The 25,929-nt window shown below is 35.1% G+C and overlaps 2 protein-coding genes across 2 annotated transcripts; both read left to right on the top strand.

Annotated features, from left to right (window-relative positions):
• Positions 1 to 1,237: 1,237 nt before the first annotated feature.
• LOC114543204 lies at positions 1,238 to 6,609 on the top strand. Its single transcript, XM_028562292.1, has 5 exons — positions 1,238 to 1,765; positions 2,985 to 3,338; positions 5,918 to 6,127; positions 6,529 to 6,564; positions 6,605 to 6,609. The coding sequence occupies exons 2-5, from the start codon at positions 3,110 to 3,112 to the stop codon at positions 6,607 to 6,609; spliced, it is 480 nt and encodes a 159-aa protein (XP_028418093.1). The 5' UTR covers positions 1,238 to 1,765; positions 2,985 to 3,109.
• On the top strand, positions 6,576 to 17,428 carry LOC114543205 (adhesion G-protein coupled receptor G6-like). Its single transcript, XM_028562293.1, has 12 exons — positions 6,576 to 6,876; positions 7,088 to 7,120; positions 7,463 to 7,909; positions 10,111 to 10,422; positions 11,636 to 11,871; positions 11,951 to 12,103; positions 12,477 to 12,571; positions 13,100 to 13,700; positions 14,555 to 14,673; positions 15,548 to 15,819; positions 16,059 to 16,125; positions 16,625 to 17,428. Exons 1-12 carry the CDS (start codon positions 6,612 to 6,614, stop codon positions 17,331 to 17,333), a joined length of 3,309 nt encoding a protein of 1,102 aa, XP_028418094.1. The 5' UTR covers positions 6,576 to 6,611; the 3' UTR covers positions 17,334 to 17,428.
• Positions 17,429 to 25,929: the final 8,501 nt, after the last annotated feature.

The following is a 25,929-nucleotide window of genomic DNA, read 5'->3' as shown; positions in this document are numbered from 1 at the left end:
TGGCAGCCGTTGCTTTAGCAACAGAGAGGTTTCAAAAAACGTTATTTTAGCCCTTTAGCCCTAAAAATTGCACTAGACAAAATTTTTTTAAAACTCCATTTTCAGCTATGAGTGTAAAATTTTGATAGGGTGAAGCAGCTATATGATGTAAAATTTTGATGAAAAAAAAATTGGGGGGTCACCAAACTCGTTTGCGATATAAATATTTCCAGAAACTGCAGGGAGCCCGGCCTAAAGCTTGTAATCTCATATTTTAGCGGCACTATTTTTTGAATAGTCATGCAGCTTCGACGAAAAATCCACTGAAACGGAATTCAGTCGTGAGCTGCATCGCTCATCCGCATCTGTTAGGATGAGCGATTGTAAATTCCCAGATGCCTAAAAAATTTATTGTGTTTAAGATCAATTTTAGAATATTATCATTAAGGCCTGAAAGAGGCATTGCCATGCAGTCTTGTCTATGATCATGTTTTTAAACTTTTCATGTGCTGAATCTAGTAATGTTATTAAGCTAAGCTCTTTCCATTTAACTCCGCACATGAAAACTTCCACGTCTCAAACAGGCCTCAGTTACAGGTGTATAACACCAGTATACACAATTAAGATGCAACTATCTGCATGGCAGATCAATTACCTGCAGTGCATATAAATTGGATTAAAAATAATTGACGATTTAATTGACACGACTTACCGGTATCTAAAATGTGCGTGAAAGTTCCTTTGTAAATATATGGTGATATCAGCGATCAAGTCAGCGCCTATTTGAAGTTTTTGCAATTGATCGTGCAGTATAGCACCCTTTGTGCAGTATAGGTATGAAGGTATGCAGTGTTGAATGCATTACCAGAAATTTGTGACATGGTGATTTGCATAAAAACTAATTTGCATATAACTTTCAACAATAATAGCCTTTAACTTTTACTATAAAATATACATATGGCAAAAGATTGAAAAGAACAACACCTTATCGTTATCCTGGATGTTGCCCACTGCTTGCCGACCTCTGGATCGATAGAACAGCCGTTTTAGAACGCTTTGCCTTTGATAATTGAATTGCGTCGCGTCAATTAAATCGTCAATGATTTTTTATCCAAATTGTATACACATGCCGGTAACTGATCTGCTATGCACATAGTTACATTTTAATTGCCGTATACACCTGTAACTGAGGCCTGTTTAAGACATGCAAGTTTTCATGTGCGGAATAAAATGCAAAGACTTTAGCCCGACTATAACCTGAATTGTTTCCATTTTTGCATGTGTCATCAGACCTACAGTAATTATTTATAAGACTTTTTAACTCAAGGAAAGGCTAAGATATATTTTCAGAAACACTAAAGTGCATCTTATTACGCAATAACTAATGATATAATTGGGAAACTTAAAATATACACAAGATCAAGGAAGTTAAACTACAAAAGAATCTTTGTCCATGACAAAAGATGCATGGAATGTATGTTATTATGCTATATATGCTTCACTATGCCAAAATCATATTTTGCCAGTTGGTGACACATCATTTATACAATTGGCGATTGCATGTTTGTGCTTCCGAAACAGGTAATTAAATATTTGAATATTATAAAATTGTGAATAAAAGCCCGAAGCTTTCGGTCAATTATATGTTCACATGCCACTGCGTTGAAATATAAATTATAATTAAAATTTTACTAGAAGTGGTACTTTGCTGGGAAGTTTGCGAATATATAACGCTGCCAGCTCGACGACTCGCTTTGAAAACAAGGAAATATCTTCGCGACACAAGGTATGAACTCGTGCAATAATAACACGCAGCGTTAATTGCATTCTTATGGTTGTAATGTGACATGTCGGTACAGGCGTTTTTTTTATCATAATATAGAAATTAACGTTTGCGTGGTCGATAATTAAAACACGCTTTTCAAAGTAAAGAGAGGCTAGACAGCATATAGCTACAGGCAATTGCCGTCGCTTATGAAGCAAAGTTTTGACCGTGCTGTCGGCTGATAATAGATTGCGTTGTAGATCATAAGCTCTCTGCTTCGATCTATAAGATAAAAGCCGTTCTTTCATCTCTGGAACGAAAGCTTTTTTTCCTTTATGCATCTAATGTGAACATGATCTATCAGCTAAAATACTCTTTAGAAATTCTTCCCAATCCTCCCGTTTATGATCCTGCATGGGCAATACGATAAAGTCATAAAGACATGCACAATATATTATTCGAACGTAAGTAGCAGGTATAATATAGTGTTGTGAGGAATGTGAATAATCCCAACGCTGAGTCTTCTTTCATTTTTCTTTGATTTCTTTAAGGCTGGTTTTCATGCGTATTTAACATAATTTTATATCGTTATGATTCGTCGCAATTCTTACGTGGTACTAAATTTGCTGTAATTTGCTGTATGCCTAGTTTCCGTGTGTATATATATATACATAGTTTTAAATATCAAGGTGGCTGATGTGATAGAATTTTTCTTTGTATATGCTGTCCAACATGCAGAAATCGATTTGAATGCAAAAACAAAGACAAATTCACATTCGGACAATTTTTGTCGTACGATTTTAGTCGATCTCACCCAATTTGTGACGAAACGCGTGCAAAGCTTTCTTTGTCACGCCGACCGGATGAATGTTAAAACTAAAAATATATCTTTTAGTATAAAGAGAAAAATCAGCGAAGACGAAAATCGAATTCGTGTTATATCACATTGGGTATATACTATGCATTGATGTACAACACAATAGAATGTTTTAGATACGTTGGGGGTATAATACAATACAATAACAATGTATAAACTAAACTGATGTACAATACATGCAATACAATGTATAAACTAAACTGATGTACAATACAATACAACGGGTTTTTTAATTGTGCATGTAAATGAATTATAATAGGTATACCGTATAATTATTACTGATTATTACATAACGGTACATGTGGAGTACTGATTCCATTCAAGGTCGAATTTCATCTTCCTGTTATTATTTCGTATGTTTAGGCGAGGGCGGATTGATCACGAACGGAAGTCGATCATACATTATATAAATAATACAAAGCACCTGGCCAAGAGAGAAATAGACCAAGAAGCTGTCGGTCAACAGCTAAACGACAAGGCGTATCACAATGGCAGGATTATTCATTTGTTTCTGTTCTTCAATTTGGTTTATAAGCGGTATACAGAGCCAGTCTATGATTACCACCATTTCGCAAAGATCGATATCCACATCGGTACCGACTTTATTAAAAATATCAAGTACGGTTGTACAACCCGTAATATCATCGGTCGATAATGCAAATTCATCTCGGAATTCCACGGATGGTTTTATAAATAAACCCAATGTATCATTAGGAGGTTGGTATATCTCTGTGTTTTTATGCTTTGACACTATACAAACCAAATGCCAGACTGTATATATGCGACGTGCGTTTACAGACTCGCAAGTAATAAAGTATGTGGCATTCACTTATTTGTCTATACGTGCCACAATTTTCTACATGAAACTCTAGTCTTATCCACCTCCTACCCAAACAATCATGCAAAATATATTCACGACGTAATTTTAACAAGGACAAGTATAACCCGAATTAGCTAAGTATATATATATATATATATATATATATATATATATATATAATTATATATATATAATATCAGTAATTCTATTAGCTTTGGTAAGACCGTTAGATATTTAAATGCATTTATAAATATATACCTCGTTATATTGCTTTGACCTTTGACGACGACTGTAAAGCATGCTTATATTGCTTCGAGTCTTCGACCCTTGACCCTTCGATTGGCGACGATTGTTAAAATCTCTTTCAGATAAATATTAAAAAAAAACAGCAGCGTGCCAGCCTTACGATTTAGTCCCACTATGCAAATAAAAATACGAATGTTCATTGCCCGTGAAAGCATTCAATTTCCAAATAAATAAACATTACTATAAGGACGGGCAAATGCGGCCGATGCGCCCAACGTGACGCAGCATGCATGACGCTAATTTTCAGGTATATTTATAAGGACTTGCTAACGGCAAACGAAGCTGTCGGCAACGTGTTAACCAAGCCTTATTTGCTACTAAAGGCGATTCTCCATTACGTTCGCTCCGCCCGCGCGGGCGAAGCGCGCTTTGTTTTTCAGGCCGGTCACGGTCGCATAGGCAGAATTTCAAAGGCCGCTTCGCCCGCGCGGGTGAGGCGGTCGGTAATGGAGAATCGCCTTAAATTGATAGATTTCGTATAATCCTTCAAGTCCCCGGCATTAAAAGTCTCTGTTGTCTTTTTTAACTTCTAACTAAAGGCGATTCTCCATTACCGTCCGCTTCACCCGCGCGGGCTAAGCGGCTTTTGAAATTCTGCGTATGCGACCATGACCGGCCGGAAAAACAAAGCGCGCTTCGCCCGCGCGGGCGGAGCGAACGTAATGGAGAATCGCCTTAAAAGTTGACTCGTTCCGATCGCATTCCGGTACCGCCCGTGAACGATGGAAAATGTACTTCGTGAATCAGAATTTGCATGCTATGAACGCCAGATAAGGTAAGTAATATTCATGTTGACAGGATATAAAATTTATTGACCTTTGAAAACTGAGAAACGTCTCGGTTTGTGTGGGCAAAGGGCGGATTTCCGGTGTCGCGTATTTTGTTTACGTAATTGCAAGCACGTAAAAGTTTAATATCATTCAATTCATTCAAATGATACCTATACAAAACTAATGAAAAGAATATATAGGGTTCAGCTTTGTTTATATGATTTAGTATAAATGCATGGGATTCTGAAATATCACATTAGATCAGAGGCGGATTCAAACTGAGCGAATACATCTGTCAAAAGCACCAAAAATGAAATACGTAATTGGCATTTGGCAGATTTCTTCGGTAATTGATAAAAGGAGAATAGTCAACGAATAGTGCGAATAATAGTCGACGAATAGTCGACGAATAGTGCAAATAGTCGACGAAGAGTGACCAATAGTGCGAATAGCCGCCGATATAATGGTAATTTTAAAAGCGATCAACTTCTTTCTTTTTATATATTTATTTTAATGACTATTCGCACTATTCGTCGACTATTTGCACTATTCGTCGACTATTCTCCTTTTAGTGTACTCGATCAGGATATCTATGGTACATGAAAAGGAATAAAACAGACTGCCACAGTAAAATTCAGTGAAGGTCGAATATACCGCATTATTCGGTATATTCGACTAGGTAAGGTGGAATGTTCCCGAATGCGGGTATCGTCCATCTTGGTAAGGTCGAATAAGGCTTAAATATTGACTCCTAGCTCCAGAGGTGGTGCGGTATTTGAAAATATCGCATCAGCCAGCTAAAATGCGGGATCCGCATCCGGTTGATAGACCCAATTCAATTTATTGCATCTGAAAACATAAAATTCGCGTTGCGTTGGCGAATCGCGTCCGATGCGTGGGACCTCAAAGGCTGATATTGCTTTTTAATAATTTCTCGGTGTACGCCGAGAAGAAAATGGCACTTGAATCGAAGCTACTTTTGTAATGATATCAGTGACAATGGCGTTAACATTTATAACATTGTTGATATTTTGAAATAACTCTTTTGTTTGCTGTTTTGCAATCACCAAAAACGGTTCAAAACTTAGTTCACAACATAATCTAAAGAATAAAGTTAAAATAAATTAATTTTGAGTGGTACGCCGAAAAGATTTTTTGTCGTGAACGTTTTTACTGCCCGCCAAAATACGCGACAATAAAAACTCTCCTCTAAACCCTATTTCTTATTTTTATCCGCATGACATAATGGATAATTATGTGAATTCAATTTCGCATTTCCATTCCCGCGGGCGTAATTAAAATCTCTGGGCGGAATGGGTACTCTTGCCCACCGGCTCGGGGACAAGCATAAGATAATTTTAATTGATTAACTTATATGATCTTATTTTGTATTATTGCAGAAATATCAAGGACAGTCGTGAAGCCTGATCCTTCATCTCCACTTAATCCACAAGTTTCAAGATCAGCTCAAGCTCCAACATCGGGGAATGTTACTACACCCATATTAAATACAACAGTTTCGACTGGCGGTGGTTCTACAACATTTCCCACAAAGCTAAGTACTCAACAAATCGCCACCACAACTCTTTTTACCCGTCGAACCACGACAGGTACGTTAGAATTATTATATTTGACGAGTCACAGTTACATATAGATACGATTATACATGGTTTGGAGACTAAATAAAATACAATACAACTTATTAACCATTTTATTGTTGAACATGTGAGTTGTACTAAGTTGTACATGTGCAATGCATGTAGCTAAAATTACACGATACCATTATTTTAAAATTTTCTAATTATGAGCATAAAATAGTTGCGATTATTTAGCCCATTACTTGATCTATATTCAAGTTATTCTTCATTTTAACATAAGTTGCACTGAACAGAGAGCTCTGCATAGGACAAATATATTCGCGGTACTTCTACAAATTGATGATTTAAGTTCAAAACACTTTTCTCACAAGGTTTGGATACATTTCTCTGTTCACAATTTCTGTATTTTTTAGGTCCTCAAGGAACAGATATACCAATCGATCTTCCTTGTCGGCCATTTTACAGCAAAACTAATCTGCCGCAAGACAGCATAGACATGGCACATTTTCAAATGCATCCTTTCTATCCCTTAGTGTACACCTACTGCTCTGTGAATCTTTTACTATTAATTTGTTCCGTTCATCTTCCTGTGTTCGACATCGTTTCCAGCAAGATTTTACCACCGTGTTCGGATTTGTGTGATCAGGTCTCGATGGATTGCAGTTATGCAATTAGGAAATTGAAATTCCCAATTTCGACTTTATTACAACAATGTTCGTCCAAGTCCACTCCAGGAAATACCACAAATACAAAATGCTTCCGTAAGTATTCGAGTTTTTTTTCGACTCCCAAAATTGCCTCATGCATTGGCACGTTAGTGCGGATAATTAGAACAACAATCGTTTTTCATGTCCACTTGACTTTATCAATTCAAATGAATGCATGTAAGGGTAAATTGGATGGTCGACGAAATGCAGAGATGACGATGGTTTATAAATTAACGTGAAATAATATTAATATTTCATTTTCCAGTGCCAAAAGCTACGCCTGAAAGAAAAGGACCTAGTGAGTATTTCAACATCTGTCATGTCTATGGTTACCAATCTGCTACAGGAATAAGAGTATTTCATGCAGTGTACCCTAATAAACAACTGGAACGATACCCCCATAAAGTATTTTTTGTGAAGCCAAAACTTGCGCGACCTCAGGATACGCGCGTAAGGAATATTAGAACCAAGAATTAATATAAATATTTCTGCCCCATTAACCAAAATTAAAAGTAATAAAAGTAATGATAAGTATTTGGCAAGAGAAGTTTTTAGGTCATATTCACAAGTGCGATGCAACCTACGTTTCTGGACTCAAATTAGTTTAACCTTCTCTCCGCATTTTTAATTCATTTCATAGATGTATCATGCTGCTTTGATGTGAAACCGCAGCCATTTTGTAACACCTCAACATTTGTACAATCATCGCTCAATCGTTCTCAACAAGATGAAGTAATTTTCAACTTGAGCACGATGTATCTTCCAATATTTCATGCCCTGGAATCGTTGAACCAACCAGTATGTGCAGCAAGGTTATCAGATTATCTTTGCCTAAAGAAATTCCAGTATTGTGTGCCAGGAAGTAAAAATGGAGGATGTTCCGGAGAAATTTACAAACCATTCCGTGAAAATTGTTTGTTCTTCGCAGACAATTCGTCACCTTGTTCTATACATCATATCAACACTATTCTTCAAAAAGCTGGCTATAATATTCAAATAATGACGACAGATTTTGACTGCTCGACATTACAGTCCATTACGTCTGAAGCAGAAGAGCTTTCGCAAAATATTCTACGATTTACAAATGGTAATGGTATAGTAGATATAAAAAGAGTGAAGTCCAGACTTGACTTGCACTACTATACTGTTGTTACCTCTCGTTATCATATTGTACCCCATGTTTCGTTTATCTAATAGATTTATGTTTCTTAGTTGATTGGAAGCCGGTATACTCGTGGTGGAAGTAAAATCTTAATTAGTATAATTATAAAATAATGCTAATTTCGAGCAACGAGGGGTCGGTGGTTAGGCAGAACGAGACCACCAGGAAACGCTAATAAAACAATGTTACTCTGCTAGTTATGTCCCTCGCCTTCACACAGACAGTAGATTACAAGCTAGACGATACTTCGAACAGGGAAACGACGGACGATTGAAAATATTGGGGAAAAGTATCCGAAATTTTTTATCAATTGCTTCTTGAAATCGGCATTTTGTCAGTTTTATCGAGAAATATTAATTGAGCTCAAATTTCTTAAAAATATAGTGCTAGTTAATTCGTATAACTGGAACTAAGAGTTGCAGGGAGCTGCACTTTGTGGAATCATGCGTCTCCAGTTCCGTTTCCAGCTCGAACAAATGTAAAATTGATTTCCATATCCATATTATTTAAGGTGGCTCTCAGTTGAGAGACGAGTTTTGACGTTATTATTGAAAGTGTCTATTCTAAAACTAGGTTACCTGCAAGGTAGAGATTGCTGCGAGCATTTTAGGGTCCAAGTGAATTGTTATATGAAATGTTAGTAAACTAAATCCGTTTTAACTAATAGCAATAGCAGGTTTAAAAAACGCAAAGTGAACCTCTATTGAGCATTAACTCGCTGGGGCTGTACATGAATTAACACCTATTAGCGAGAACACTGTCAATGACGTCAATATTTAGGTCAATATATGCTATATCAATGCTGTCTTGCGAGTTGCAGCTCGTTTAATCAAAGTCTTTAGAAGCAGCTAGTTTTAAAAATATTTTAACATACGAATCACAACAGGAGTATTAACACTAATAGTAATATTAGGTAGAATTTTGCGCGCGTAGCGACATTTTCCCCGCGAAAATACAGGCCCAGTAGCACATGTTTAACAAAATAGAACATTTTTTGGTAACATGGATATTTGTTTTTTAAATATGCTATTTGTCTTTGTTGTGTCCATGTAAATGTTTGACTTCATGTGAAGAGTAACAAAACATCACTTAATACTTTGAACTTTGAACGCGCTCGAGAAGATGTGTAATCAGAAACCACGTGAAGATCCGGTAAAAGCACTAAATAACAAAAACATTTAGCTCATTGTAAAATAGGAATAAAAACATATGCCTATGCTTACAGTAACCTAATTTTAAATAAGTCAAACATTTCACGAATCTGAGCGATCCAGTCAGGCAATTTAGACGATCAATTCAATTGCATATTTTATCTGCGACTGTGTCATGTTATTAAACACGACTCGCAAGCGTCAAGCCGCATACTTAAAATATCATTTGATGCAAAATATGGAAATCAGCAAAAGAATACAAATGTCAATGGATAAAAAAGACTTTAAAGCATCTGTAAGTAAGATTTGATTTGCTTCACAGCTCTGACAGCTCAACTGCTAAAGTAAAGCGAATTAGCAAATTGGATAGTACATCTTAATATTCTAGAATGATTTATATAGTTCGTATATATACAGCATGAATCTAGCTGTGATCGATTGTATGCTTTTAGCGTTTCATAAATATACCAGTTAGAATTGTAAACAACTGTAAACGTAACATATGAACGAAAGATGAAAATATCTTACCTTGAATAGTCAAAATAGAACAGAAGCTTTGAAATTTAACAAAAATTTGAAGATCCTGTATATGAGCGAATTTAAAATGTGTGTTCTACGCATAAAAAACGCGCACGACCACAATTCCTTGCGCTAAATAAAATTTAGTTCAGAACCTCCTCTCTGCACAAATTAGACTGCTGCTACGCTCGCTCGCTTCAGGCTCGCTCGCTCCGCAGCAATCATTAAAATAATTTTACACTTCTATATTTTGTTTAACACCGAAAAGCTTTGAGCGGCTTCTGTGGCAGGGTTAAAATGGCAGGGTTAAACTTTTCATTTGAGCCGAATAGGACAAACATCTTTGAACCAGATGCGTACAATTACAGTGTTATTTATATGGAAATACATTATTCCATTGTTCGAGAAGTACAATTTTCTATTTCACATAAGCATAAAAAATACCTTTCTCATTAGATCGCCGAATTACAAATGGATTACGTATTCCACGATTAACAAATGTTGTGAAGCCAAGGGGAAGTGAAAGGACCGTACATTGGGACAGTTTACGAGACACGAAGGAGATTAAGGAATATGGAATATTATGGAGAAAGAGAGAGGGACCTGATTCTTCAAAAAATAATTACCAGCACAATCACACCACAAAAGAATATTATAAATTCAACGGTATTCCAACACTAAATTCACAGTACGAAGTGCTGTTAACGGCGATAGGACAGGATGGGATTCCGCAACCCTTTACCACAGTCGAATTGCCGCTAACCAACGGTAAGTCAAACTTCTCATCTCGATGATATTGGCCCGATTTATGGCTTTTTTGCAATCAGGAAAGTGATTATCCGGACTGGAATGAATCTTATTGTTTCTTTTCTGCTACGGACTGGACAGATAATCCGTCTCGAACGAATTTGGGCAAATAAATATTCGTGTATGTAAACACGCGGATCATCCGCATATATCGGAAATATCCGCAAAGTTCGTCTAGATCTATTTAGAAAATTTTACGGGAATATTTCGTCTTGCCGTTAGTTTGAATATGGAGTGGGGTACGTACTACGGAAAATTTATGGTCTAGAAGCTTAATTTCGGGGAGCGCAAATATTCATATATTCACCCGTATGCCTGACTCATTTCTTTTGACAGTGACTGTTTATTTTAACATGAATATTTGCGCATTCGAAGCGTGTATGCAAAACCTGAGTTTTGTAAAAATTCTAGATAGCAAGTTTGTTGTTGCGAATTAACACCAATATTGTCGACTAAAGATCAATAATACTTTTGATTCTATTGTACAGTACGTTAGGGCTGAGAAACTGTTCACAGATTAACTGTGAAAGCTTTTGCCATAGCAATGACGTTTCAACATGGCCGCCAACTATAATTTAATTGTAATTATTTCGTGAATCCTTCGGTCAATTTTTTTAAGACTGGAACGCTCACTCTGTCGGAAGTTTGAAGCAAAGATGGCGGACACTATATATATAGCCTTTCTTGTAGGTATGACCCAGATCTCCACGCGGAAATTTCCTATGTAAAATTGCGGCAATTATGATTTCACCTTTGAAATCTTCCCCAGAGCCCTGGATCATACCTAAAAAAAAGGCTTCATTGTCCGCCATCTTGGTTTCACTCATTAATGACGGAAAGTCAGATAGTGACCGTTCCAGTCTTATTTGAGCTTACTGATTGAAACTTCATTGTTGCCTTGCCAACGGCTTATAATTGGCTTCAATACGTTAAAGCTAATTTTAATCTATAATTTACAACATGGATGATTAATTCTACATCATCAAACCTGCATTCAACAATTTTCTCAAAACTCTAGGGAGCCACCTTAAGGAATCGAACGGTCCCAGCTAAGCAGTATCATTGACACAAAGAAAACTAATTGCAATTGAAATCTGCCTAAGTAATGAGCGTTTTATACGAAAATGCAATAGACCTAGTTTAGTTATAATGATACTCATTGTTTTTTCTAAAGATTATTGTCCGAGTGAAGAAGTTGGTTCACTGGAAGCATATGGAATTTTCCAGTGGCCAGAAACAGCAATCGGAATTCGTGCCACAATTGCTTGCCCTTATAACAATGACTCTATCGCGAGCCGTGATTGCCTTTCTACAAACCAAACAGAAAGTGGGGGTGTTTGGGGGCCGTCTTTAGTTACGGATTGCAAGTATATGGAGCAGCGAAGTGGAAATCTTTTCCTATTATCTCAGGTAACTAAATACCTTCAAATCCCACTTCAATTTCTTTCTGATTAAACTTTCCATCTTACAAGATTTTTATTGTTTTCAGAGAGAAGTTAATAGTAGCAACGTTGTGAACATCACTAAAGAGGTTAAAGAATGGTCTTCTACTAATCAAAACAACACTCTTAACCCTGGTGATATTGACTATATCGCTACAATATTAAACAGCATTGCGCTGGTGAAAGAAAAAGCAAACGAGGTTTGTGAATCATCCAATAGTAATTTCTTTTGGATAGAAGATAGGAAGTTGATCTTAAAGAAATAAAAATTTGGACAAAGGTGGTTGAAAATAAGACTGTGAGATACGTACAATTTCGATTCTTTGTGATTTGGCATACTAATTTTTAAGATACTTTAAGACTAATTTTTAAGACTTACAAAAGTTTTGCACAAGAATCGTATGAAATATCATATCGATTTTCTAGGTAGATTATCATGTCATATTTCTAACCATGTTTCTGATTGATAGCACCAGAATACACATTCACATTCACATTGATTGGATGAGTAATCATGCTTTTTAAATGCACGATTCTTTGTGAAATTATCTTTTGCTTCATGTTTAAACGTAGGTTCTCGACGACTTCCTCACAATCATAGACAATGTGCTGGATGCCCAACTTAAAAATATCGTAGAAAGTCAACAGAATCGAAACTCTTCATCGAGGTAATAATTCGAGACCTTTTAAATTGATAAAGCAGGGATATGTCATATGTGTGACGTGGGTCAAAACATTGCCTGAAATTAGTTACATAATGGCTGTCGCTTTTGTATTAATTTGCATTTCACCAATTCATATTTGCAATGTTTTTCACCAGCTCATATTTGCAATATATAAACTTGGAATCATCACAATCACGGATTTTGACAATGTTTCTGGACGTCAGATGAATAGAAAGCTTTTTGAAACATTTTTTAACATACTTTTTGCCTAGAACGATTATGCAGTCCACTGAATTTAAGAATATATATTGCTCTAAATATTGGTCTAAGTATTGCCCGTCTTTTCTCAACGAAATTTTTGTACGAATACGAATATTTTTTATTTGGATAGAGATAGTTTGAAATGGAAGATTCTCATAAAAAGACAATGATCAAATACCTAGGCAACGGCAATGTTTCTACCCTATATATTTTATAGTATATAGACGTTTAAGGTCTAATAATGAGCTTTCTTCCTTCTTAACTTTGCAGGATTGTTGAAACTTTAAATACGTTTGCAGAATCATTGGTTATTGGCCCGGAAAGCGAACTTCAGGCGGTGAAAAAAAACTTTGATATTAGCTTACAAACAGTGAAGCCACAGAACTTTAGCGGACTTAATTTTTCTGGCATTATCAGCAAAACAAATCAATCACAAACAAGAAATAACACTTCAAAAATACAGAGTAATGAAGTAACACAAGTCTTGTCGCCTTCACTTATAATTCCGCGAACAATATTCAACGAATCAACTGAAAAAAACAGATCCGCAAACCAGACCGTCATTTTTGTGCTCTATAGAGAAACAAAATTCTTTATATTATCATTGGCGGACACTACTAGGAGATCAAGTCGCTTGAATAGTCTTGTAATTTCCGGAAGTATTGAAGGGTTGTCAGTTTCAAATTTAAGTGTTCCAGTAAACATTGCACTACCAAGTATTGAAAGAGGCGAAACAAAAAGCATTCTGTGCTCTTACTGGGACTTCAGCATAGGAAATTGGTCGCAAGATGGTTGCAAGTTTGAACGCGTTCTTGAAGATGGAAGGGTGCTTTGTAGTTGCGACCATTTTACCAACTTTGCAATGTTGATGGTAAGATTCTTATAACCAATACTGTGTATACGTAGATATGTACTTTCCTAATGGTCTAGGTCATTGAAAATCACGATTTATCCTGTTTTAAAAAATTACAGGGATGCAAACTTAAATGTTCCGATCCGTAATCGATTCTGAATGTTTTTTTTCCTCAAAAAATTAGTCGATTGGCTTATTCTATTGTCTCATTGCTCTATTGTATTGTTCTCTATAATTAATAATTAATGATATATAATTATATGCAAAACTTTTTTCGTCGCTTTTCTTAGCAAACTAAAATTCTCAATCCTCTTCATTTCGCGCAGGATAACTCTAGACAATTGGCTCGGAGGTGAACTAAAAGTGGTGTATTCAGTTCGATCGTAGAAGTTTTATATTTATAGCCTGTATAACGTTTAGTACTGGAAAAGTTTTATTTATTTCAGGTTCAGCTCCGAGGCAAAAATATTTAAACTGGATAAAACTAATTCTGTCGTTCAAGAGTTAAAACCTATTTTGTTATCGTGTTCACAAAAATCGTCTACTTTCGACCAATGCCATTCGGGGTGTTTGGTTTGGGTATACTAAAGTGATTGAAGATTCCTACAAGTCTTTTATCACTCAGAGCAATTTGGCTTGTAATTATAACATGTCATGAAAAGATTTTCATATTTTTCAAAATAAAAGAAAAATACTTTAATTAATGACCTAGATCACCTTTTAAAAGTATTTCATATTTTCCAGTACCATTCGTGATTGTGCATGCATGGCTTAAACTTTTGTCAACTTCTACAACTTGTAATAATTCGAGGATCCAGTCTTACGTAAACATATTGGTATAGAAAAAAGGTTTTGAATTTTTTTATTCTTAGGACATAGCTCCAGGAGAGAAGACTGCACATGACAAAATACTTGGTGTAATAAGTTACATCGGCTGTGCGCTCTCATTGGCTGGGCTCATCTTGACAATATTTACGATACTAATTTTGAGGTGAATATCGAATTTTATCGAAGCATATTTTAAACTGTTCAGTTTATGAGTTGAAGAAAACCGAGGCAATATTACAAAAACGGTGTCTAATGCAGGTTTTCCACAAGCGATATTAAGGACCTTAAGATACACCATGCAAATGTATACGACGCGGACGTGAAATGATATAACTAATGATATTACTCTCACAAGGCACGTGCAAAAATGGAAAACATCCTTCTTCAAAACATGCATGAAAAATATTTTCATTTTGACAAATAAGTTTGAAAATAAGCCATAACACAATAATAAGCCTTGCGGTCTTGGCTCAAAATAAAAAAAATATTTTTAAAGCATGTGTTTCATGAAGAAGGATGTTTTACATCTTTGCACGTGGCTCGTGAGAGTAAAACTTGAAATACATTTCATTTTTAAATTAAAATACTCTGACATTAAAATGTTGAGACATAATTACCAAAACGGTCTATTATCTGGAACAATTTACAAAAAGACAAACGAATTATTTCTCTTCGCTGCTTGAAAACTGATCGCTGCTAGAGAAACCAATTATGTTTCTTAATAGCATAGTTCTCAGGGTGTCTTTTATATCTTTTCCGCGAGTCGAATTACCAACTCATATGTAAGGGCCTGAAGGCTGCATTGTCAACGCGCTTTTACTTTACTTATTCTCAATGCGATTTTGCAATTTTGCAAGTTCAACAACTATAATTTTCAGAAAAAGTAGAAAACATTTAGGACTTCATACTCTCGGCGAGGTTTTGAAACTTAAAGTTTGACAATTAATTCAAAAATCTTCGCTGGTTTCCTATGCGTATTTTCTGTCTATATAGCGTTTACTTTAATCGCTTTATATTCTTTGCCTTTTCCTGTTTAGGGATCTTCGAACACAAATTCCAAGCCAGATTTTGCTGAACTTTTGTATTGCGTTGTCGGTGACGTTAATTGTGTTCATCGCTGCCGTTGAGAAGACCAGGACATCATCACTGGCCGGCTGTCGGGCAGCGGCGATCGCCCTTCATTACTTCTTGTTAGCAGCATTATTTTGGATGGCAGTAGAAGCGTATAATATGTACTGGGCATTTGTTAAAGTCTTTTCTGCTCCGTCCCGAGCTAAACTTTTAATCAAATGCTGTGTGTTTGCATGGGGTAAGATTTAAAATTTTATATACACCTAAAAGGGAATAATAAAATGTGAACTTTCAGAAATTGCGTTTAGAGCAAGTTCGATGATATTAATTTTAGCTTTTTTTGAAAACGGAAAAAAGTTAGCAGAAATGATATCTATTAAAATATTATTTTTTATATCATCACTCTTTTCTTATAAAAAAGTCATTATATATTTTGTAATATTTATTATTAATTTGATAACTGTTCATTTTACATAGGTACTCCTGCCGTAGTCGTGGGTATAACAATGGTAGTTGCACTGGATAAATATGGCGACGGAACCTAGTAAGAGACGTGATTTTTAAGTCATATTCCAATGTAAATAACAACTTTAAACAAAATAGGCGAAACTTTGCCTCATTTGGGAAGCTTTGAGTGCACTGATTAAGATATGTTCTATTTTAACGTCAGGAATGTCTGCCGCCGAAATTTTTCAGACAAAAAAGAGGATATACTCAACAATCAAACCAACTAATTGCTCTAAAACTGATAAAAATGGTTGGGGATCGTCTCAATCTCGTCTTGTTACACAATATTAATTATGTATACGGCTTGTGTAATTTGTAGTTGGACCCTCTCAATCCTTCTTATTTTGGCTGCCTACAACCTGGACGCCCTATATAAAGTTATCGCCTTTTATATTAATTTATGTTATCACTACTGTGCTCGTGCAGACTACAATTAACAATGATCTGTTTTCTTTTGTTACGCAAGATAGATTTTACTGCCTCTTCAAACTGTTGCATAAAAGAGCAAAATCTGACTTCCAGATTCTTTCTTTCAGTTGTCGGTTGCAAGGCGTACCTTTCATTGTGGCATTTCTAACTCCAACTGTTCTTATCATCGTTGGTAATATCGTGGCTTTTTGCTTCATCATTCGATCATTGCTAACTTCTGGTGCCAAGGTTACCTCTGACAAGAAAACAACGGGCTATCAGCAAGCTCGGCAGGGGATTGCGATTATGGTGCTGCTTGGTTTGACATGGCTTTTTGGCATTCTCGCGATTGGCGATGCCAAACTGGTGTTTCAATACCTTTTCTGCATTTTCAATTCTCTTCAAGGGATGCTTGTGTTTATATTTTTCGTTGTTTTACCTACTGGAACAAGACGAAAACTACAAAAACTAAGGAAAAGAATGACTTATAGTAATAATAGAAATTGCGGTAATGATAATCGAAGTGATTTTCAGCTTAAAAATTTGGCGGACGACAGCTCCCAGTTGAACAAAAATGTTTATTCCAACACTGGCGATATTCCAACACTGACCTCCGGTGCGGCTGAATCAAAATATCAAAATCCAACTTTTGACCATCAAGCGTTTGAAAACCATGTAAAGAATGTCAGTGATGAAGAAGAAGACATGGATCGTGTTTACGAGATACTAGATCAAAAATTTGATAACGAGTTATGGTCAAACCCAAACGTGACTCGCTACAGTGTGAGAAAGAATGGAACCACTTATGTGACAACAATTGAACTCAATATAAAATAGATTCCTTGCTCAGTTTATGTATACATACATATATAGATATATAGATAGATAGATAGATAGATACCTGAAATTTCATTAGAATTGCATATGTTGTGTAATATGATTGAAATCCCATGCAAATGTTATCATATGCAATTCCAATTAGACTTCGAGTATCTATCTATCTATCTATCTGCGGCCAACGTTTTTGCAAATGGGTGTATATATATATATCCAAATATCCACCCATCTAAAGCGTTAATAAGCTTGAATTTGAGAGATCGATTTTATGTATATATCGCTGTGAGTGCAGGCATTATTAACATACATCAAATATCCAAGTGCCACACAACTCATATCCCATCGTCGTCATGAACATTCTTACAATACAGGAGATAAGTATAGTTAAAATTAGGTATATCATCGGCGCCAAGTACTTTTGGGTATTTGGAACCTACGCCGTACGAATGTCGTATGAGGCCTGGGACAGTTTATATATATATATATATATATATATATATATATATATATATATATATATATTATATATATATATATGTAAATATATATATATATATATATATATATATATATATATATATATATATATATATATCGATAAGCGATAATATATCCCCATATTTTCGGAGACGCATGTCGTAGTAGATTTTGTTAAATAAAACCTAAATATATAGGAAGACAAATAAATATATAGATATATAGGTATATATATATATATATATATATATATATATATATATATATATATATATATATATATATATATATATATATATGTATATATATACATTGGTATCTATGGTATACATGTGAGACATAGGTGAATATATCCCATCAAATGTCATACAATTAACAACTGTATTGTATCAACATCTCATATCCGAACATAATATATAAATATTTTTCGTGGGCTTTCAAAGGTTTCTCATTCAAAGCCAACAATGACGTCATAAAGTTGTATATGGGTATAAGGATAGCTAAACGCTATCTCTTCGCCTGGTGCAATTTCTTCCGCTTTGTCGTTGCTATGAGTATTTCTAAATAATTGCTCAATCCCTATCAGATGAACAACGGGGTATTTCGTTTTTAACCAATCAACAAGTTTGCTTACATTTTCATTAACCCAATCTGAATGCATAAATTTTGACTACTTCCGGAACATTATTTATCACTTTACACGAAGTATTAAAATTTTTGAATACTGGTTAGCTTTTCACAAAAATGTAAACATGCCGATTAGTTGAAAACTAAATTCGCAAACATTCAATCACTGGGCTATACGCAATCAATAAAACTAATCTGATCACGTAAGGTATTCTCGGTGAAGAGTCTATTCCAGTGAATGTAGACTGTAGTAGTGTTTCATCAAAGTTTGTCATATGAAAATGTAGCATGTTGAAATCACGGAGCTCTATAGACTATACGTATTATAGAAAGATTAATTGACCTATCTTGCATTAACGTTTACCGCTTTACTTAAAAACCAAGATACGCGTATGTATCCAAGTTTGTACACACTGAGGCACAAGTGAGCACATTCAGAGTCTTGAATACTTCCGAATATGTTTTGGTTCCTGTTATATATATTACGAGATAAAAATAGTATCGTGAAGTAATCGCCTTCCAGGTATCAGAAATATGTACATTATTATCATAATGTTGTTATGCATTCGTGCATTCTGAGACGGATTTGATTCCTAATACATCTTTTAAATAAAAACTTCGATGCATTTTTTGTATGCACTCTTTATTTAGAATAACGTTTTATTCCAAATTTGCTATAGTTATCGGTTGTTAAAGGGTTTTTGAATGATAATACTTTCATGTTAGTTTAATCATGGGTTAATTTACCGTTGTGTATAGTGAGAGTTGATCAAGATAAAATTAATGCATGAAAGATGAACAAAAAGAAAACTAAAAATTGTGAAGTGAATTACAAATGGCGTTGCGATTAATGTAGATTTAGCACACAAGAAACATTCTTCCTGCTCGTTATGATAGCACAACAGCCGTGCGTGAGGGGTGGGCAATACCCAATTGAAGCAGCATTTCCGATTGCGTGAAATGAAGCCTGGGAAAGCATAACAATATGATTTCGCCACATGCGGAAAGCGAAGCGTATGTCGTAGTCAGATTTTTGTTAAATACAACATAATTATACAGAAAGACAAATAAACATATATAGATTATATATATACATATATACTTTGTAAAAATGTCCCATCAAATGCGGTACAAAAACTGCTGATAATTACGGTCTTTTTTGTATGCATACGTTTTGAAAAGAGACAAGCTCGACAAAATATAAGAATATTTTTTATGGGCTTCCAAAAGCCCTTCAAGCCAACCCAAAGAATGACATCATAAAAGTGTCTATGAATGCATAGGTATATATCTATGAAGTGTATGACATATCTATAAGTGTCTATGAATGCATAGGTATATGTCTTCGCCTGGTGCAATTTCTTCCGCTTTGGCGTTGCTATCGGTTCTGATCTACACATAATTTCTCAGATTATTTTACTAATTATACCTAATTCATCCGGAGTAATTCTATATAATTGCTCAATCGCTATCAGACGAACAACGGGGGATTTCGTTTTGGACCAATCAATAAGTTTGTTTACATCTTCATTAACCCAATCCGAATACATTATTTTTGAATACTTCCGGAAATTTTTTTATTATTTTACACAAAGATTTTAAATTTAGGAATCATGGTTAGCTTTGCCTAAAAAATGTAAACAAATATGTCTATTAGTCAAAACTAAATACATAAACCGAAGTTTAAATTGATGTGCATGCATGTGGGAAATGCTTATACTTGCTAACATTCAAGTACTAGGCTATATGCAATCAACCAAACGAATCACTGATCAGAACTGTACTCAATGAAAAGTGTACTCAGTGAAGAGTCTAGTCCAGTGACTGTATAGTAGTGTTTGATCAAAGTTTATCAAACAGTATTGAAAATGTAGCATGTTCAAATCACTGAGTTCTACACTATTAGTGGAAGATTAATTCACCCAGATTGACTTAACGTTTACTGCTTCGCTCATAAAACCGTGGTACGCGTATACAGGCACAAGTGAGCACATACAGCAAAGAGTCTTGAATACTTCCGAAAATGTTTGGGTTCCTTACGTATATCACGAGTAAAACTAAAAGTATTATAATGATTTAATCGCCTAGCTTGCAGGTATCTGAAATATGCACATTATTATCATAACGTTGTTGTATATGCATTCCTACATAAATGCTGAAGCTGAGTCATATTTGATTCCTATATATTGCACAGTTTTCATAAAAACTTTGATGCCTTTTTTATATACACTCTTCATTTAGAATAACTTTTTATTTCATATTTGCTAAAGTTATCGGCTGAAAAAGTGTTTCCGTCGAATGGTAATACTTTCATGTCAGTTTAATCACGGGCTAATTTGCCGTTGTTTAGTGAGAGTTGATCAAGATACAATTATAAGGCATGAAAGATGAGCAAAAGAAAACCCGCCAAAAATTGTTAAGTGCATTACGAATGGCGTTGCGACTACTGTAGATTCAGCACACAAGAAACATTCTTCCTGCTCGTTAGAATAGCACAACAGGCGTGGGAAGAAGTGGGTAAAATTGAATTGAATTGAATAGAAGTAAAATTTCCGATTGCATGAAATGAAGCCTGGGACAGCATTACAATATGAATTCGCCATATGCTGAAAGCGATTTCCAATTTCAATTTAATCCGAATTGTCTTCGCCTGAATTAATGAACTCGGACCTAGTGCTTTACGTCAATTCCTTATTAAAAGCAAGGAAAACTGAGATAAATAATCAAAAGTATACTGAAATTCCTCATGATATAGTTGGAATGTTTTGAGTCATTTATAATCAGAGATTATATGTATGATTGGTACTGAGATTACGGAACTTTAACACTTATTAGTGTCTTTGTCTACGCGACAAAAGCTCGGAATATTAATTGTCATTCAGGGGCCTGTTGTTCGAAAGGCGTTAATTTAGCTTAAACGGTGGATATTAAGTTCAAAATGGAAAACAAAATTATCTATTCATTGAACAACAGAGCTGAAATATTTCGATGTAAACAGTTTAATATTCAATGGAAGTACATATTTTATAAATCATTCACAACATCAATGAGAGTGTTTTTGAAATTTTGCGTATCCATGCACCGTTTAAGCTAAACGCCTTTCAAACAACCGGCTCCTATATGGTATATATGGTATGCTTCAGTACGCTAAAAGTATTCCGTATTTTGCTAGTTCATATATCAAATTTTGCACAAGACTATTTGTTTAAATTTCTACATTTAAGAATCTCGTAATGCAAGTCGATACCGCTTCGAAAGCAGCAGGAAGGAATAGGATTGTGTAGGCTTTTTTGCGGGCTAAAACAGTTTTGCAGTTTGCAGAAAAAACTATTATCAGTAATACAACTGAAAGAGCATTGGTCGCAGGTAAAAACCGAATTGATCTTGGCGTTTTGCCTTAATTGTACTTCGATAAAGAATCTTACGAATCATGCGACCAGCCAGTCAGACGAGGCACTTGCAAAAAAAAGAGTACAACACACGGTCAAGTGGTATTAATTTATAATTTTTAGTTCCCCGACAGCGTTAATTAACTGTTATTGCGGTCGTGTGAATGCTTCACTTTCGAATGCCACATTTTCACCGTTCCTTGACGATATGTAGACAGCTTGAAATGAATCTCAAAAGATCAAAAATACTGAAAACGAACTTTCATCTCTCAAACGAAAAGTTGTTTTGTCTGTTCTCGTGGACTTATTATGATTCAAACTATTCCACGGTCAATCTACGGCATTGGAGCAATAAAACGAAAAAAGAATATATTATATATTATTCGTGTTGTGTGCGTAATTCGAACTACAACCTATTTTTACGGCTAGATTTGTAAAAATACTGAATCATGGGTAAGGAATTCACATCCTTACATATAGTGCGGTTGCCAGCTTTGGCAATTGGGGGAGCACATATAATCATGACATGAATTCATATTCACTGGCGGTAAAAACAATCAATTTCAAAAGAATAGTCTACAACCCGAGTACATGATCAATTAATAAATACCATCTATTGTGTACACAGCGTGTAATTAGCCACCGCGTTGTCCTGTCGACCGGATGCATATAAAAAAGATGAAGAAAAATATTTTCCACGAGAAACAGTAATGCGGCTAACAATTTCACATTCATATTTTTAAACGCTGCAAAGACATTCGTGTATGTGTATTGTGCATAGTAAATTGTTTGGCGTTGAAAACAATTGTTGTAGTGAGTGTACATTCATTGGGAATTATATTTATATTACGGTTGAAACTTGAACTTCCTGTTATTTTTTTTAGTAATTAACGCGCGGGTGGATCTATCACGAACGGATGTTGATAATGTATATATAATACAAAGCGCCTGGTCAAGAGAGAAAAACAGAGAAGCTGGCAAGTACCACCACAATGGCAAGAGTGTATGTATGCTTTTGTGTTATGCTTGTGATAATGCGCAGTACCAAAAGTCAGTTTATGAATACGAGCGTTTTAACAAGGATATCCACACCAACACCGACTTCATTGAAAACAACAACTCCTGATACTTCTTTTCTATCATCGGCCGATATTTTAAATTCCACATTTCGGGGTTCCATGGATGGTGTTACGGCTACACTCATGCATAATAATATATCAGCAGCAGGTTCGTAATTTTCTGTGTGTATAAAATGTGTATTAATGTAACCCGATCTTGTAATTTTTATCAGCTACCAAGATCCGATCGGATTCCCATATATAGCCCCACCTGATTTCTATAATTACAAAATTTATACCAGGAGGGGACAGTCTAACTAAATTTGAGCACCTTGGTTAAAAGTTGCATATACAGGGTGTATAAAAAAAAAAGTAATTTAACTTGAACACGCTATTGTTCGTGAACTACTCAGTCTATGAACGAAATCTCTTCAATTCGGAATGTCAGTCACAAAAGCATATTTTCACCTTTGAGCCTAATTAAAGCAGTGCATAACCAAAAAAAAACAATTAATCACGAACATCTCACAGCTTGCACTGGTTTTACAACATGTTTATTGCAATTATTTACATTTAAACTTAATATTTAAATTTTAAAAACTTTAAATTTACATTTAAACAATAAAAAGAGATTATGCGTCGATGCCTTCAAATTGACCACCATCTGTATCGAAACAAAGTTGACATCCCCGCCGCATCAATTTGAATGTTCTCCTGATGTGTTTTAGTCCTACTTAATATGCATTTGCGGGTAGTTTATTCACAAGCAAAATTCTTCAATTAAGTCCCAAAGGGAGTTAACTTTCAATGGGTTTTAGTCCCAACTCTCAGAGGTGAATATATGCGACTTTTTTCAGCCTCGTATTTGCTCATTTTTCACCATTTGCCTAACCTTTGCGAATGTGAAAAAATTTCGTTAATATAGCTTGAGTATAGTTCACGTACAATAGCGCGCCAAAGTTGGATTACTTTTTTATACACCCTGTACATGTATGGTCACACTGATGAATGAATAATTATGTTAAAACCAAACGCTAGACTGCCATGGCATATACGAAATCATACAGCAAGGTTTCGATTCTATTTCAAAGTCATCATCAGACTATATCTTTAAAGCTACATATTTCTAATTCATTACGTCAAAAACGGAAGTCTCAATCAAAGAATCACGACGGGTTAGCAGTGAAAAAAGTGTCTACGTGCATAGATGTATGATATAAGAAACTTCAATCTTATGCGAATTACCATCTACCTTCCACACAGACAAAGTATATTTAACGCAAAGTAACTGACAAATAGAATTAACTTGTGTAAATTCGGTCTATCGTTTGGTTAGTGCTTGTAATCGAACAGTTTTCATCAAATTTTGAGGTGAATATCCTACCAAATTATTTTGTTATTGTATACGTCACAGCCACAGGGTGCCACGATAAAGATACCTATATACGAGTGACAAGTTACGAATGATCTGGGACCGGTTGTATAAAACTCTTAACTACACTTTTCATAGCATCCTAGTTAACTCAGAAATACACAACTCTGATTGGCCAATTCTGTCCTTAACTACAGTTAAAAGTTAACTAGTCTTTTATACAACTATAGCCCTGATGTATAATAAACAATTATTGGATTCGGATTCATTATTATCGGATTCAATAATTATTTATTATATACATTTAAATATATCAGTAACGTATAAAATGATTAAACGAAGTTTATTACTGCTTATTTTATTTTATTAATGTTTATTTAATTTCGCGCTCTTTTCGGTTAGCCACACAGCGGAAGTTGATACGACGTTTAACAATGCGCAATCATGTGTTTAGACGTTTTATGCTCTTATCACTACTTATGCTCTTGTCACTTCCTTTATGCTAATAATGTAAAATTTTTAAATTTTTCACATTATAATTGTTGATTTCAAAATACAGATGACACATAAAATGCTTTCGATGTAAAAAAACAGCTTATTGTTTCTAGCATAAAAAGGTATCATATTTACGACTTGTTGCAGAAATATCCATTTAATTCCATTCGAGTTTGAAGCTCAACTATAACACCCGGATTAAATCCAATGGCCCCTTTGGCCATTCATACACTGAGCAGATATTTATTCATCAAAAACACGAGGAGTACGAATCACCCGTACCACAATATGCACAGTTGCCGGGTAGTGAAAGGTCTGGGCTCATCCGAGGAAAATTATTGCTTTAATGGAAAGTTTTTTATGATGAATTTCAGAATTATTCGCTTACGATTCTTAATGGCATAGTCAGGCCTGGGCATAGTTGATATTTTATTACTTTCTTTAAAACTTAAATAATTTTTTATTTTTATTTCTTGCGAAGCTATAACTGCAGGACCGTCATCACCAAGCATGGTGCCATCATCGACTATAAAAACATCAAGCTTGAGCATTTCTCCCACATCTTCAGTAAAAGGTAACACTGCAACGAGGCCATATGTTTTATTATGCACATGGACAAACCGAATCACAGCGATCTTTATTGCCAGTGGTGGATCTAGGGGTGTGCAGAATAAATTATTAGAGTTTAATATCAGAATCGTATTGGTAGATTTTAATGTAAAAATATTCTTTTCAAATCTATAACCAATAGGGTTGTGATTAAGGTGTTTTGCATTTAAAATTAAGCTGTGTAATTTATTCTCCACACCCTTAGATCCGCCACTGTTTATTGCCAATTCAAAAATGGATGTTTTTCTTGGAATAACGCGCTATGAAGAACGGAGACGGAGTCAAGTTTTTGATGAATATCAAAATAATTGGCTTGTGATTTATAATGCATGATTGATGTTTTAAAATCGTTCTCGTCCATGTTATTTGAAAAGATGCGCGCGCAGAGAAAGTTTTTCTTAAGCAAAGAAAAATGTTGTTGTCCAAATTCTATAGGAAACAAAATCTCGCTTAGAACTTAATTTCTTAACATAACGCAATATCATCATATTTAGGAATTGTGTATCCACCATCAAGTGGGAAGATTTTTACTTTCCTACCTGGATCAACTGCAAAGATAGTGTGGACAT

The sequence above is a fragment of the Dendronephthya gigantea genome, unplaced genomic scaffold, assembly GCF_004324835.1.
Source record: "Dendronephthya gigantea isolate DGI-Jeju-01 unplaced genomic scaffold, DenGig_1.0 000417F, whole genome shotgun sequence".
Classification (NCBI taxonomy): domain Eukaryota; kingdom Metazoa; phylum Cnidaria; class Anthozoa; order Malacalcyonacea; family Nephtheidae; genus Dendronephthya; species Dendronephthya gigantea.
Note: the sequence above shows the minus strand (reverse complement) of the source record. Positions and strands in the feature narration are given on the sequence as shown.

Coding starts and splice junctions, on each gene's coding strand:
- LOC114543204 (XM_028562292.1), top strand. CDS start 3,110: ATGGCAGGATTATTCATTTGTTTCTGTTCTTCAATTTGGTTTATAAGC. Junction 3,339..5,917: donor ACCCAATGTATCATTAGGAG/GTTGGTATATCT, acceptor GTATTATTGCAG/AAATATCAAGGACAGTCGTG. Junction 6,128..6,528: donor TACCCGTCGAACCACGACAG/GTACGTTAGAAT, acceptor TGTATTTTTTAG/GTCCTCAAGGAACAGATATA.
- LOC114543205 (XM_028562293.1), top strand. CDS start 6,612: ATGGCACATTTTCAAATGCATCCTTTCTATCCCTTAGTGTACACCTAC. Junction 10,423..11,635: donor CGAATTGCCGCTAACCAACG/GTAAGTCAAACT, acceptor TTTTTTCTAAAG/ATTATTGTCCGAGTGAAGAA. Junction 12,104..12,476: donor TGAAAGAAAAAGCAAACGAG/GTTTGTGAATCA, acceptor GTTTAAACGTAG/GTTCTCGACGACTTCCTCAC.